The 15,559-nt window shown below is 53.7% G+C and overlaps 1 protein-coding gene across 1 annotated transcript; it reads right to left on the reverse strand.

The window, feature by feature from the left end:
• Positions 1-932: 932 nt before the first annotated feature.
• On the reverse strand, positions 933-15,268 carry TULP1 (TUB like protein 1). The gene is made up of 15 exons (NM_001206728.1): positions 15,222-15,268; positions 15,072-15,123; positions 14,624-14,702; positions 14,223-14,390; positions 13,411-13,560; positions 12,071-12,172; positions 11,867-11,983; positions 11,436-11,554; positions 8,243-8,248; positions 7,977-8,147; positions 7,701-7,813; positions 6,589-6,700; positions 6,409-6,507; positions 3,856-4,027; positions 933-1,066 (listed from the first exon to the last, which is right to left on the reverse strand). Exons 1-15 carry the CDS (start codon positions 15,266-15,268, stop codon positions 933-935), a joined length of 1,641 nt encoding a protein of 546 aa, NP_001193657.1.
• Positions 15,269-15,559: the final 291 nt, after the last annotated feature.

Below are 15,559 nucleotides of genomic sequence, written 5' to 3' on the forward strand. Positions count from 1 at the left end.
GCGTCACTAGGAGCCCGGCGGAGCCTCGGGGCGCACGGGCCTCGGGCTCCTCACTCTCCACCCCCCCAGTCCCGAGCGGCCGAGGCGGAGCGTCCTCTCCGGCCCGGGGGCCCGCACCCCCGACTCCCGGGGCCCCAGAACCGGTCCCGCCCTAGAGGCTGCGCCCGCCCTGCCCGAACCCGGTTTGTCTGGTTCTCCCCGAGAGGCTTGTTTCTCGAATTTCTCCCTTTCCCCCTCTTCCTGGACCTCCGGGGCCCTCCCTCTCGTCCCGGTTCCCCGGGGGCCCCCGCAGGGGGCGTCTCGACACCGCGAGCCCCGCCGAGTTTCGGTAGGACCCGCGATGGGCGCGTGGGAGGGGACGCGGGAGCGCCTCGGGGCCCGAGCGGGACGGGGGTGGGGGAACGGAGGCCTCCAGCCCGCCCCCCGGACCCCTCCCGCCGCCTCGTTCTCCGCACGCGCTGAAGAACCGCTGTCCGTCCTGGCCTAGGAAGCGGCTTTATTGGGGGTGTGGGTACCGGCTCTCCGTCCCCCATCACCTGCCCCCTCCTCTGAGCCCCCGCCGGCTCCTCCGAGCCCTAGTACAGTCCCAGAGGGGGTTAAAACAACACTGACTACTGCTCCTGGACAGGAAGTGACTGGGGCGCGGGGCGGGGGTGGTGTTGGTGAAGCGGCGCAGCCTAGCTCCGCGACCAGATGTGCAGCTCCAACTCCAGATGTTCTTCATCTCCGTCCGAACCGCCGTCTGAGCTCCTCCCCCCACCCCACCGTGCCAGGCTGGGCAGTGAATGAAGGTCACCCGGAGACGGTGAGGGGTCAGCCCCCCGACAAGGGAGAAGTCTTCATCGAGAGGCTCTGGTGAAGGGACCGTGCAAGCCTCCAACGTGAATCCTTTTCCCAGCCCTGGCGGGCGGGCGCTGGGGATATCACTAGGATCACTCGCAGGCCAGCTTCCCGTCGAAACTGGAGAGGGCGATGGCGAACGCCTGCAGGGCGCACAGCGGGTACCGGTAGTCTAGGGTGAAGGCGTCCTCGGCCACGCGGCCAAACTGCAGCACGATGTAGTCGGCTATGGACACAGACACGGGTGGGGGCGGCCTGAGACCTCGCGGGCTCTGTCCTGGCAGACGAAGCCCTCATCATTGAGGGAAGGGCCCCCATCCTTGCACTGGGATCCCAGTCCTTAGCCACCATGTCAGTCACCCTCCATCCATGCACCCTCTTATCTCACCCAATAAGCCTGCCTGCCGCCGTACCCGCCACTGTAAGCCCCCGAGGGCAAGGACCCTGCCTTACCTTCTACTGCCCAGGGCTAGGCAGATGACCTGCCCGCATTGTAGTAACCAGTCAAACTTGCTTATGCCTAGAATCCTTCCTTTCCAACTAAAGCGATTTTACCCCATTCTTCTCATCCCAGACCCCAAGTCCTGAGACCACCAGCCTCATGGCCTCAACCAGTGCCCTCACTCAGCCCCTACCTCATATCTGGCCCAGGTTCCCAGCCCCCATCCCAACACTTCCCCCGGCATCCATGGGACAGGATGTTGCTAAAAATACCCCCAACCCAGGCAGACCAGGCTCCACCCGAAATGTGATCTGGAGATGGGTTTTTAAGACTTCAGGACAGATGACACTGGGGGCACATCCCTAGGATGGAGTGGGGGTGGGGAGCTCGTTCAATGTTAACCAATCCTGGGAACCTGGAAAATCCCTAGGAGATACTGCTCCGTATCCAAATCCCTTCAACCTAGTGGGGACCTCTTCCCCAGGCTTGTAACGGGATGTTTTTGTGTTCTGAGTATATCTTTTTTTCCCTAATTCTACGATGGCAGGCCTTTGACCTCACTGGAAAGAGAATAGAAATGCTTGACTTATACTTCCTACTCCTGAAAGACAATCATCTTGATGGGGTTAGGAGTGGGGCACTGGAGACAGACTACCTGGGTTCTAACCCCAGCTCTGCCTTCACAAGCTGTAAGTTACTCAACCTCTCTGCACCTCGGTTTTCTCATCTGCCAAATGCTGTTCCGTCGCTAAGTCATGTCTGATACTTTGTGACTCCATAGACTGCAGCACGCCAGCCTCCTCTGTCCTTCCAATAGGGATAATAATAATACCTTCCTCACAGGGTTGTTGAAAAGACTTAATGAATCAGTATCTGTGAAGTCCTGAGAACACTGTCTGGTCCACAGAAAGCACTGTGTGTTTCTGCAATAAAATTTGAGGGCCAGGGTAAGTAATGCCTGCAGTTGCTGAGAGACTTGGGTAAGGGACTGCCCTCTCTGAGCCTCAGCATCCTCTCTGGCCACATAGGGGTTGGGCTATAAGTTTTGGGGGTTTTTTCATATTTATTTTTATTGATTTGGCTGTGCTGAGTCTTAGTGGCTGCATGTGGGACCGAGTACCCTGACCAGGGGCTGAACCTGGGCCCCCCGCACTGGGAGCATGGAGTCTTAGCCACAGAACCACCAGGGAAGTGCCCATAAGTTTGTTTTTTTTAACTTTTACTTTTGGCAGAGCCTCGTGGCTTTTAGGCTCCACTTTCAGTACATGATGCAGAGTACATCATGAGAAACGCTGGGCTGGAAGAAGCACAAGCTGGAATCAAGATTGCTGGGAGAAATATCAATAACCTCAGATATGCAGATGACACCACCCTTATGGCAGAAAGTGAAGGAACTAAAAAGCCTCTTGATGAAAGTGAAAGAGGAGAGTGAAAAAGTTGGCTTAAAGCTCTATATTCAGAAAACTAAGATCATGGCATCTGGTCCCATCACTTCATGGGAAATAGATGGGGAAACAGTGTCAGACTTTATTTTGGGGGGCTCCAAAATCACTGCAGATGGTGATTGCAGCCATGAAATTAAAAGACGCTCACTCCTTGGAAGGAAAGTTATGACCAACCTAGATAGCATATTAAAAAGCAGAGATATTACTTTGCCAACAAAGGTCCATCTAGTCAAGGCTATGCTTTTTTCAGTGGTCATGTATGGATGTGAGAGTTGGACTGTGAAGAAAGCTGAGCACCAAAGAATTGATGCTTTTGAACTATGGTGTTGGAGAAGACTCTTGAGAGTCCCTTGGACTGCAAGGAGATCCAACCAGTCCATTCTGAAGGAGATCAGCCCTGGGTGTTCATTGGAAGGACTGATGCTGAGGCTGAAACTCCAATACTTTAGCCACCTCATGCGAAGAGTTGACTCATTGGAAAAGACTCTGATGCTGGGAGGGATTGGGGGCAGGAGAAGAAGGGGACGACAGAGGATGAGATGGCTGGATGGCATCACCGACTCGATGCACATGAGTCTGGGTGAACTCCGGGCGTTGGTGATGGACAGGGAGGCCTGGCGTGCTGCGATTCATGGGGTCGCAAAGAGTTGGACACAACTGAGCAACTGAACTGAACTGCAGTATCTTATTTCCCTGACAAGGCCATGGCAGTGAAAGTACCAAGTCCTAACCACTGGACCACCTGGGAACTCCCTTTCAGTGGTTTTTAAACTCTAGCAGCGTAACTGTCCCTTCAACGCAGTCTTACCCAAAACAGCCCAGCATCTGCCCAGGCTCTGGTCAGTGCTAGGACGAGGCCCTGAAAACAATGCACCTGAAGACAGCTGCTTGGAATATCTGAGGCTCTTTGGGGGGTACAATGTGAGTGCCCCCACAGGAGAGAGTGACCTTCCTGAATGTTCTGGCTCCAGGGATAAAGGCCAGCTCCACTCCAGCACGCGCATGCGTGTGTGTGTGTGAGAGAGAGAGAGGGAGATGGCAGGGGGAGAGGGGAGGGAAAGACCTGAGTGAGGTTTGGGGTCTTGGAGGTGGTGGGGAACAGCCTGGCTTGTGTCCTCAGATACTCACGGTCATCAGCGTGGACAATCTGGAAATTCTTGACTGAGGCCTGGGTGACTCGGCCTTGGAAGTTGAGGGTGTAGGAGCCACTGTCTTCGTTCCAGATGGGGGGCTTGTTGTGCAGCTCGATGAGGCTCTCCAGTGTCTTGTTCTGCCAGCGCACCAGCAGCCCGTCGCTGGCCTGGGGTGTGAGGGGTGGGCAGTATTAGGGGCAGGATAGTGAGAGCTGGCTGAGATATCTTGGGACTAACAGGGTGGGGCAGTGGCTGGGGACCTGTGGTGCTTTTATGTATGTGTGCAGCCTGGGTGTCAATGGCCATGGTGGCCAGGGTTTCTTTGAGTACACCCACAGTGTCTGTGGCATCCACCTGGCCAGGATGTACGTCTGGGAGAATGGGCTCGGCTGTAGGACGCCAAAGTGGAGAGTTGGAAAGTGAAAAGTAGCATCTGCCGCACAGGAGGGGCTCTGTGCCATCGGTCCCAAGGGGTCTTAGGCCACACGCTAGCATCTATCACAAGGATGAACCAGATATTCTAGGATTTACAAGGAGCTCACAGTTGAGCTTCAAGAGATGTATAGGTACAGAGTAGTTAAAATGTCCTGGAAGAGTTTCTGGAAGGAAGGAGCAGGGTCTATATGAGACATGTATTTCTTTTCTTGGTTTCTTTGTCACCTGTTCACGTTCCTGGCTTAGAATGAGTCCACTCAAGATTGTGTCCTCCAAGAAGCCTTGTGACCCCAAGTCTGACTTAAATGTCTTAGCTCTGAATTTCCATAACACCTCGCTCTTATGATTTCTCCCACTGCACTAACAGTGCAGACAGGACAGAATTAGATACCCTAACAGCAGGCGCAGTATTTGACTAATGGCTCTGTGCCTTACAGATGACAGGGGATGAGATGATTGGGTGACATCACTGACTCAATGGACATGAGTTTGAGCAGGTTCTGGGAGCTGGTGATGGACAGGGAGGCCTGGCATGCTGCAGTCCATGGGGTCACAAAGAGTCGGACACGCCTGAGTGACTGAAGTGAACTGAACTGAACTCTGTGCCTTAGTTTCCCTCATAACAGGGTGTTGTGAAGATTAAATGATTAATAGTGCATGAAGTGTTGTTTTGAGCAGTTCCTCACACAGAGTAAATGTTCAATAAATATCAGATATTGTTTTGATGGTACCTCTTGTATTGATTTTACATTCTCAACACCTGGCATTAATAAATGATTGTAGAATGAATGAACTGATGATGAAGAAATTCAGAGCAGCTCTGGGTGTCAGTTCCTACTAAGCCCAAGGGAGGCACCGCCTTTGGAGGATCTGTGTGTCTATTCCAGGATGGGAGGAGCAGTTGTGGAACACACAGGCTCCTAAAGACAGGAGCCACCCAGGGCTTGTGCCCCATGGGTTGGCCAGGTCTCTGATTATTCCATTGTGGCTTTCCAGCAGGGAAAGATGTGTGATCAGCTGATGGGAGTATTCTTTTTCATTGTAAATGAGTAAAGTGACATCACTGTGAGTATGAGACATGCCAGTCAACCGTCTCTGAAATCCCGGGCTCACTCAGCTTGCAGTGCTGAGGGGCAAAGCATGGGTCTGACACACTGAAGGAGGCCCCCTCTCTCTGGGCCAGCTCTCCATCTTGCCCTACATCTCACTCACACACACACACACACACACACACACAAAACAGCCTTTGCTTTTTAAAATATGTCAAATCATATCACTCCTTTGCCCAAAGCCCTGCTGTTCCTGTTTCTCTGAGTAAAAACCAGCTACACAGGCTCAGCTGCCCCTCACTCTCACCTCTCTGACCTCATCTTCCTCCAGCCACCGTGGCCAGCTTGCTGCTCCTCAAACTCAGCAGGCACTCTCCTGCCTCAGGGCCTTTGCACTGGCTCTTCTCCCTGCCTGCATGATCTTTTCCCAGATATCTGCAGGGTTGCTCCTCACCTCCTTCAAATTTCATCTGCTCAGTGAGGCCCACTCTGACCACTGAATTTAAATCACACCTACACACACACATCTCATCTCCTTTCCCTGTTCAACTTTTTCTCCACCCCCACCCCCCCCACCCCCACCCCCCGCTACAGTAAAAACCACTTTCTAACACACTACACAATTTACTTACTTATCACAGACTTTGTCTACCGTTTGTCTCCCTCCACTAGAATGCCAGGTTCATGAGGGTAGATCTTCGTTTTGTTGACTGATGTCTGCAGTTGCCTAGACTAATACTTGGTACTCAATGTATGTGTGTTGAATGAATATATGAATGAATGATTTTGATGTACACTAAAAAAAAAAAAAAACACACGAACACAACTAACCAACCCTATTGTGCTCGTTTCAGTGAGTTCAATGAAAACCCTCCAAACTGAATCTATTGTGCAAGTTGCCAGAATGAATTTGTGACGGGGCAATGGGTGTGCTCCGGGTTGGGTATGGGGTAGGCCGAACACCCTTTCCCCACCCCACAGGGCTTCCTGGAAGTGGGTTACAAGCCGGTAACTAGGGAGCAAGACCCACAGGGAAAGGCGTGTCAGGGAGGTGCGGGGCTCACGTTGCGAGGCCGAATGGGCACCCTTTCGTTGTCGGAATTCATGCCAGGAATGATGACCGTCATGCGCCGGGGACCTCGGAAGCCCAGCACATTGGTTTCCTGGGAGGGAGATTCGCATTAGACCACTCGGCGAGGGAAGGGGCCTGCCCTAGGGCATACGGGGACAGAAGGCGCTCTCACGTAGATCACGGCCGCCAGCTCCTGCCGAAGGCTCCCCACGTCCGTGCTACCGCCGCGGTGCGGGTTCTGCCCATTGTCAAAGACAGTAAAGCGGTTCCCCAGGAGGTTGGACCTGCGAGCAGGGTGGAGCTGGGGGCGGGGCTGAGGGGGTTCCACACCCCTTCTTCCAGACCCCTCCTCACAGCCAAGCTTAAGAGCTTTCTGCCTCAAGCATGGGTGTGTCTTAGGACCCTGCCCCTGGCTTTCTGCATGAAGTCTTTTTAAAACCTGGATCTACAGGGAGACTGGGCAGCTTTCAAACCTCAGCTCTTACTAGCTGTATGACCCCAGGCAAGTGACTTAAACTCTTAGCCTCAACTTCCGCATCTGTAAAATGGGCGTGGTAATAATATTTTCTATCAATTTGGTTGATAAAATTATTGAATGGATTAATATTTGCAAATTACCTAGAAATACCTCTGACACAGAGGTAGGCCTTACATATGTGCTTGGTAAAGACATAAAGAAATAAAGCCTGACTTGGGGACTCACTTTCTCCTCATCTCTCAGATTTGTGGTGAGGACTGGATGAGCTATATGGGGAGACATAACACAGGGTGGGTGCTGACTCTTTCGTTGGGTCAGTTAGTAACTGTTTGTTGAATAGCTACTATGTGCCAGGTGCTAGGAATTCAACCATGAACAAGACAGGCATAATCCCTGCTTCATGGACTTTATGCCCTACTCCGAGTGAGGTCCCAGAACCAGCAGCATGGGCATCACCCCAGTGCGTCTTAGAAATGCAGAAGCTCACTCCCAGCCCAGACCCTCTGAACCCAATTTTTTTTTTTTTTTGCCTCACCCTGGGGCTTGCAAGATCTCAGTTTCCCAGACCAGGGATTGAATCCAGGCCACCACAGTGAAAGTCCAGAATCTTAACCTCTAGACCACCAGAGGACTCGCCTCACTGAACCATTTGAAGAAGATCCCCAAGTGATCTACATGCATCAAAGCGGACAAGTGTCCATGTATATAGAGAAGCCCGGGGCCGGGGGACAATTCCAGAGTGTCTGAGGTGGGGCACTCTGCACAGCGGGCCAGAGGTGACTGGCCCCCAAGCTCCGCAGCCCCACCTCAGCTTCCCAATGAAATTCTCCCCTCCTCGGGACAGATTGGTGGGATCGCTAGAGATGAGGTAGTTGGCGGTCTTGCTGCGTTTCCGCTTCCTGCCGGCCAAGAGAAACACCTGGGGAGAGGGGCAGAGGAGAAGCGCTGGAAGACAGAGGCGAGCAGGAGGGGAGTGCGGGGAGGGGAAGGCCCGTTTGCCCCCCAGCTCCCACCCCCATTCTGGCTCTCGACTGGGGTCCGGGCCCCTCCCCTCTCCCTTCTCCCTCCCTCCTCCAACCCACCTTCTTCTCAGTGTCCAGGTGCAGGAAGTAGGAGGGATACAGGCCCCGATCCATGCCCTTCTTGTCCCGGGTCAGCCGGCAGCGGACCGTCCGGCCCTGGGGGGCAGGCCGAAGCACGAACTCCTGGGGTTCGTCCACTTCCACGGGTGGGGATGGGGCCCTGTCCTCCTTCTGAGTGAGGGCAGAGGGTGCGTCAGCCCCAGAGCACCATCTCCCCCAGCCCTCGGCAGAAGGTCCGGAGCCCGGAGGCAGGCAGGGCAACTCACCGCTTTCTGTTTGGGGGAGAGAACAGAGGCTGTTCCAGGGGTCGCCCTGGGCCCCTCAGCCTCCCCCGAAGCTCGCCAGGCTGTGGGGAGCTTTGTGCTTTATTAAGATTCTGTTTAGCTTGTGGTTAAGAGCCAAGGCTCTGGGGCCAGGCAGCTTGGGTTCAAATCCTGGTTCCACCACTAACTGTCTATGATGTTTGTTAATTTTTAACGTCGCCGTGACTCAGTTCGGTTCACCTGAGAAGTATGCAGGATGGGGGTGGATACCTGGGACAGACCTTAGTTTATGTATTTAACAGACACTCATAGTAAGTCTACCGATGTGCCAGGAATTATTCTATGCACTTTCCAAGTGTTCCTCTTTGGAATATTATCATTCTTCTTATCTATAGCTACTGAGGTGGTTGGTCTCTTTATACAGGTGAAGAAGCTGAGGCTCAGAAAGGCTTAATAACTTGCCCAAATTCACATAGTTAGTAAGAGCTGTAGCTGGATGTTGACTGCTGCCCAGTCTTCTGTTAGATGCACAGCCTGTCAAAAGACCTTCCATCACATGGATGCTCTTAGGAAGTGAACTGAGCTGAGGCTGAAGATTTGGGTTACTGTGTTCTAGGCACATGGTGTTAGAAGTGTTAGCTACTACTGTTACTATGTGCGTGCAGGTGTGCTAAGTCACTTCAGTTGTGTCTGACTTTTTGTGACAAGGAAATGGCACCCCACTCCAGTACTCTTGCCTGGAGAATCCCATGGACGGAGAAGCCTGGTGGGCTACAGTCCATGGGGTCGCAAAGAGTCGGACACAACTGAGTGACTTCACTTTCACTTTCATGGACCACAGCCCACCAGGCTTCTGTCCATGGGATTCTCCAGGCAAGAATACTAGAGTGGGTTGCTGTTCCCACCTCCAGGGGGTTTTCCTGACCCAGGGGTTGAACCTGTGTCTCCAGCATCTCCTGCATTGGCAGGTGGGTTCTTTACCACTAGCGCCACCTGTTAGTTTAACAGAAAGTAAATACCCAATGAATGTAGCAGCCAATCTCCAAGATGGTATTTATACTCTAGTGTAGATCCCTCCCACATTGGTCTCTGTGATCAATGGAATAAGGCTGAAGTGATGGGCGGTCACTTTGAAAGCTAGGTCATAAAAGATATTACAGCTTCTGCCTTGCTCTGTCTCTAGGGCCATTCTTGAACTCTTAAGGCAAGTTGGCTACCACATCATAAGGATACTCAAGGGGCCTCTGGAGAGGCCTCCAGCCAACAATCATGATAGTAAACCAATTTAGAAGTAGATCCTCCATTTCCAGTCAAGGTTTGAGAATGGGTGCAGCCCCAGTTGACATCTCAACTGCAAATTCATGGGACATCCTGAGCCAGAATTACTCTTGCTAAACTACTCCTAGATTTCTTTTCTTTTTGAACTTTTTGTTTTGTATTGGGGTATAGCTGATTAACAATATTATGATAGTTTCAGGCGAACAGTGAAGGGACGCAGCTATACCTATACCTGAATCCATTTTCCCCCAGACTCCTCCCGCATCCAGGCTGCCACATGACATTGAACAGAGTTCCCTGTGCTAGACAGCAGATCCTTGTTGCTTATCCATTTAAAATATAGCAGTGTGTACATATCCGTTCCAAACCCCCTAACTATCCCTTCTGCCTATCCATCCCCCTGGCCACCGTAAATTCGTTCTCTAAGTCTGTGAGTCTGTTCCTAGATTTCTGACTCACAGAAATTAAGAGGATGAAGTGTTGTTTTAAGTTTTGGGGTGGTTTGTTACATAGCAATACAACAAATGAATAAATGAGCTCATTTTGCTCATTGAAAACTTTTAATAACTCTTTGGTTGCATTAGGCCCTAGGGTGGCCTGATTATTGCCCCTCTGTTCTTACAAGGCTAGTACCCTTTGCTCGTATGTTCTGTCCCTCACATGAAGGGCAACCAAGATTCTAACCCCAACTTTCTCAGCAGGGGAGAGAAGGGACTGCCACCTGGGTATGTGCATTTGAGGAGTAAATGCTCTCTGGGAGCCACCAAGAAGCCCTGGTGGGCTGAGGTTGCCCATTTTGCTGAAGACAGGTTTGCACTGGGTGTGAAGTGAGGCTGGTGTTGGGAAGTGGGCCCTTAACCTCTGGGTGAGTGGGCATCTCTTCTCCACTCTAGGCTGCTGCAGAAGAATCTTGGGAAACTCAGGACTATGTTTGGAATGCGGTATGGAGAAAGCTGGAACTCATTTAAACATTTCTACATGGTGAATTTCAAGAGCCTACTATATTAAAGGCTCTGCATGCCTGCATATTCTTTCTGGAAGATAATAAACTGGGCTTTCAGTTTATACATCAGTATCTGGTGATCTCGGCCCATGTGAATCAGTCCCTCGGTGTACAAAGGAATAAACCCACAAAGCTAAGACCCCACCCTCACCCCCCAGGCCCTGCCCTCGGGGTGATCTCTCTATTCGTGGAAGCCTGTTTCTCAAAGGCTTTCATCACCTTCTCCAGCTGGACCCCTCTCTCTTGCTTACTCCAGCTGTGCATGTTGGTACCTGAGTCCTGTTTGTGAGGAGGGGCAGCATTCAATATATTTAACAACATGCTCTGCCCCTGGAGACTGCCCAATCAGAATGGACATGGTAGAGGAAGGTCCTGGAGGCCCTTGAGAGCCAGTGTTAACCCTCTGGTTGCTGGATAGTTAGGTTGCTGGAAGGTTGGGAGGTCCTGGGTGGGAGAGGAAGAAGCATTCTGAGCAGTATCAGAGCAGCAGGGTAGAACTATTTTAATAACTCACAGTCACCTGGCTGTCAGTCAGTCCCTATGCCCAGGGGTGTGTACGCCTGTGCCTGTCTGACTGTGCTCCACCTCCTGGTACAGAAAATGTGTGTGCTTTCAGGCGGGGCCATGCAAGCACCTCTGGCTGTGTCTGATGGTTAGGCTGCAGTGGGGAGGGCTCAGGGCAGACAGCATAAGGCCCCCGGGTAGCCAGTCCCAGCCTGGTGACCCCGCAACTGCCTCTTCTGTTCCTACAAACCTGGTTCCCTTTGTCCTCGTACCCTGTCACCAAAGAGGGAGCTAAGAATTCTAACCCCAAGGGACTCCATTGCCCCAGCCCACGAGGCCCCACACCCAGGTCCCCCAAACCCTGCCACTTCTCCCAGCAGGGACCTCGCCCTCTCCCTTCCAGGCTCCCACCTTTTTGCCTTTTCCCTTGGCTTTGCCCTTCTGATTGCTGTTCTTGGTCATCGCAGCGGCCGCCTCATCGTCCTCCTCCCCTTCCTCCTTCTTCTCCTCTTCGGAGCCTTTGGGAGTTCCTGGGGGTGGAGGGGGAAGCCTGTTTGCACCCTTACCCTGGCAGGGGCACATCACAGTTTACAAGGGACACCCACGCCTCACCTGGACCCCAGTTCACTATTATCGGAAAGCAATAACCTCAGAAAGGTGAAGACCCTGTCCTGAGGCCACACGGCTTATTAAAGTGGGCGTCAAGGCGCCCCCAAGTCTTCCAACTTGAGAACCTCCGCCTTACCCCCTCTGCCTTACCTGCCCCTCCACACTGACAGCTGACTGCCCCTGGACGTCCCGGAACCAGAGCTCACCAGAGCTCACCAAAGCTCACCACCCACCCTTCTTCTTCAGAGTTTTCTCCGCTGGGCACTCCCCGGGAACCAGAAACATGGCTGCTGGTGTCTTCTTCACTGTGCCTGGGCTCACGGAGCAGTCCTTGTCAGCCTCCCCGGACCCTGCTGGTGTGGAAGTGAAGAGGTCACACCCCTACCCCCACCAGCCCCACACCCAGAGACCCTTGCTCCTCTGGAGACTAGGCTCACCTTTCTTCTTCATCTTTCTTATCTTGGTCCCTTCCCCCGCTGGAGCCTCCTTTTTCTTAACTCGAAGAGGTTTCAGTGGGGGGCCAGGGCTTCCCAGATCTCCTGGAAATGGAGGGTGGGGGTTAGACAAAGACGAGTCACACCCTCCACCTCACTCATTGTCCCTTCAGTCCCCTGGGAGGCTCAGAGCTCCTCTGCTTGTCTTGTTTTTAACCCTGAGTCCAGAAAGAACTGAATGAACACCAGGAGTATAATAAGTAGTGAATGAATGAATGCCAGGCCTTCTAAGGAAACTCTGAATCCCACCTCCCACCCCATCTCCATCAGAAATCCTCCAAACCTTCTCTGGTCAGAGTTATAGATAGTCCTCCCACTTCGAGAGGCCCAAGGTCCTAGCTATGTGTCTACATTTACACCAGACCCCAGCACCCACCCGTAGGGCAAGGTGCCCAGCCAGGAAGCCATCACAGTATTTACTCACGAATTGATTTTTATTACAATCACTTTGATACTTTCGTAAAAATTATAAATATAATTCATATTGAGTTTAAAAAAAATTAAAAACTCACCAAGAACATGAAAATCCTCTGCCCTCCCTGGCTCAGCACACCCTGACCAGGGCTGGGAGGATGGTGGTGATGGTGGCGGGGCGGGGGGCACATATTAATTTAAGGATCATTAGAGGGAAGAAGTTTCCCAGGTGGTGCTAGTGGTAAAGAACCCGCCTGCCAATGCAGAGACACAAGAGACGTGAGTTGGATCCCTGGGTTGGGAAGATCCCCTGGAGGAGGACACAGCAACCCACTCCAGTACTCTTGGCTGGAGAATCCCATGGACAGAGGAGCCTGGCGCGCTACAGTCCATGGGGTTGTAAAGAGTAGGACACGACTGAAGTGACTTAGCATACAGCATGCTGCTGCTGCTAAGTCACTTCAATCATGTCTGACTCTGTGCAACCCCATAGATGGCAGCCCACTAGGCTCCCCCATCCCTGGGATTCTCCAGGCAAGAACACTGGAGTGGGTTGCCATTTCCTTCTCCAATGCATGAAAGTGAAAGTGAAGTTGCTCAGGGGTATCCAACCCTCAGCGACCCCATGGACTGCAGCCTACCAGGCTCCTCCGTCCATGGGATTTTCCAGGCAAGAGTACTGGAGTGGGGTGCCATCGCCTTCTCCGATACAGCATGCAGAGGGAAGAAATCACCAAAGGATGGAACACTTGGGTCCAGGCACCTGGTAGCTTTCTGATGTCTCAACCCCTGCACATCCATGAACCCCCAGGCCCCTCTGGGGCCAGTTTTGTGTGTCTTTTTGCCCCCTCTGGACCCTCAACACCCACCCTTTGGACCCTGGGCCTTGGTCTTCCTCTCCTTGATGTCTGTAGAAGCCTTCTCTTTGGGGGGTTTCTTGGGAGGCAGGTGGACTCTCTCTTTCTTTTCCTCCTCTTCGTCTTCATCTTCCAGGTCATCCTCTTCCTCCTCCTCATCCCCTGTAGGTAGAAATTCATCAATATGGGGGTTGGGGTGGGTCCTCTAATCTCTGCGGGTCTCTCCAGATTTCTGGGAGGCAGTGAAGGAGCCAGGGGTAAGAGGCTCCCTTCTGGAACAGAAACAGGAGGAAGATTCTCAAAGAATGCGGTGACCCCAAAGTCTTCCACAGCGTGCAAGTCACACGAGAGCTGGAGTCGGGGTTACGCTGGGGGCTTGGCAATCCTATTCTGGGAAAATGCGCTTCTTTGCAGGCCCTTCTCTCTCTGGCTGTCACACACCCTCCTGGCATCTTTCAGTTTCCCCTTTTCCATCCCTTCTAATGAGACACGTGCCTGCTTCTCCCACTCTGCTTCTCCCTACCCTGGTCTGTCTCTCTTTCTAACTCCCAGCCAGACCCATCTGAGCTCCCCCTTGCCCCTAGTCCTGGTCTAAGGCAGAGCTCTTAACCACTCCTTTGTGCCTCGGTTTCCCCATCCGGAAAATGGGGAAAAGAACACGAGCATAAAGGGTTTCCTAGTTCAGAGCCAAGGCCAGGGATGCAGACGCTGTTTTCCCCAGCTGTCTGCCTCTCTCCCTCTGTTGTTCCTGTCCAACCTCTCCTCTCCAGTCGCCCGCTCCCCTACTGGTCTCCAGACGCCCCCTTCCCTCGGGGTTCGCTCACCGTCCTCCGTGTCCGGGGCGTCTGGGGCGCGGGCTACCAAGAAGGTCTCCCGGGGGTCGCGCTTCTTGGCCTCGGGGTCCCTGAGGAACTTGGTGTAGACTGTTTGCGCTGCCCGGGCCTCAGCCGGTCCCTGCGCGGGCTCCTCCCGCGGCTTCCCCTTCCGCCCGGCTGAGCCGAGATGCGCGGGTCAGGAGCGACCCCCACCTCTTCCTGAGAAGGTGCCCGCCCCCCTCAGGCTCCTCACTCTGGGGGCTCCCCGGGGCTCTGTTTCACTTTGGACACCACTCTCCCGGCTTTCATTCATCCTTTCGCTCTTCCTATCCCCCAGCTCACCCCCCTCCCCTTCGTTCTTCGCCTGCGGGCCTTCCCTCACGGGACCCTGTGCCCCACCCCCAGCCCACCTCCAGGTCTCCGGGGCTTGGATCCTGTGGGGCAGGGAGCCTCTGGGGCTTCTGGCTTTTTCTTCCTCAACTTCTGTCGCTGCGGAGTGGGGGGTCAAGAGGAGGGAGAGGAAGGAAAGGGGCGGGGGGACTCTGAGGGCTGCCCATCACCCTTCTAATCCCTTGAGCCGCCAGAAATAACCGCGGATTATCGGGAGGGGAACTGTGCCCCTTCCTGGGGCACGATGGATGACTCCCTCCCATGTCTCATGGACACCTCCAATGTCCCAAAGTCCAGGTTCCTCCTCACGACACCCCATGCCCCCCCAAACACCCCTTTCCTGCAAGAACAAAATAAAGCCCAAACTTCCAGGGAAGTAAGGACCCCCAGAGGCTGCCCCGCTGGCTCCCAGATCCCCTGTGCTGCGTGGGGGGGCCCTCTGTCTCCTCCCCAAGCCAGGTGACCTACCTGCTTGGTGCGCTGCTGGACCTCGGGGCTCCGGCCTTCCTCCTCGTGTCCGCTGAGGGTAGCAAAGGAATCAGCCTGTCTCCCTCCCCAAACCCTCCATCTGAGCCCCCCACCAGGCTTCAGGTAGGGTGAAGTGGGGGCTTTCCAGACCTGTCTGAGGCCCACACCTCTCGGAGGGTGTCGTCCTGCAGCGGCATGGTGCCCGCGCCTGGCTGCACCCACTTCTCTGGCCACCCTGCAGCTCTAGAAGCTTCCCTGCCCCCGGCCCCAGCTAATCCAGGCTCAGCCTCACCCCCACCTCCTACAGGCTCCCGAGGGTGGCAGGACTGTGGGAGGGGCTTCTGCCCAGAGTACCCTCCCCCTCCCCCGCGTCCTGGCCTACTAAGAGAAGAGGCTGAACTCACAAGATCTCAGATCCCCAGCAGCCTGAAGGTTGGTGTCCCTGTACGAGGTCCCCCCACGCCCTGAGCTTTGACTTAGAGATGCTG

This window comes from Bos taurus, chromosome 23, assembly GCF_002263795.3.
Source record: "Bos taurus isolate L1 Dominette 01449 registration number 42190680 breed Hereford chromosome 23, ARS-UCD2.0, whole genome shotgun sequence".
Taxonomy (NCBI): domain Eukaryota; kingdom Metazoa; phylum Chordata; class Mammalia; order Artiodactyla; family Bovidae; genus Bos; species Bos taurus.

Bases quoted from the DNA above. Each gene is read 5' to 3' on its own strand.
- TULP1 (NM_001206728.1), bottom strand. From the start codon at position 15,268: ATGCCGCTGCAGGACGACACCCTCCGAGAGGTGTGGGCCTCAGACAG. The intron at 11,555-11,866 runs GTGGGTGGTGAG...CTCCACCCCCAG, and splicing joins GAAAACTCTGAAGAAGAAGG to GAACTCCCAAAGGCTCCGAA. The intron at 4,028-6,408 runs GTGAGCCCCGCA...CTCACACCCCAG, and splicing joins TGCCCATTCGGCCTCGCAAC to GCCAGCGACGGGCTGCTGGT.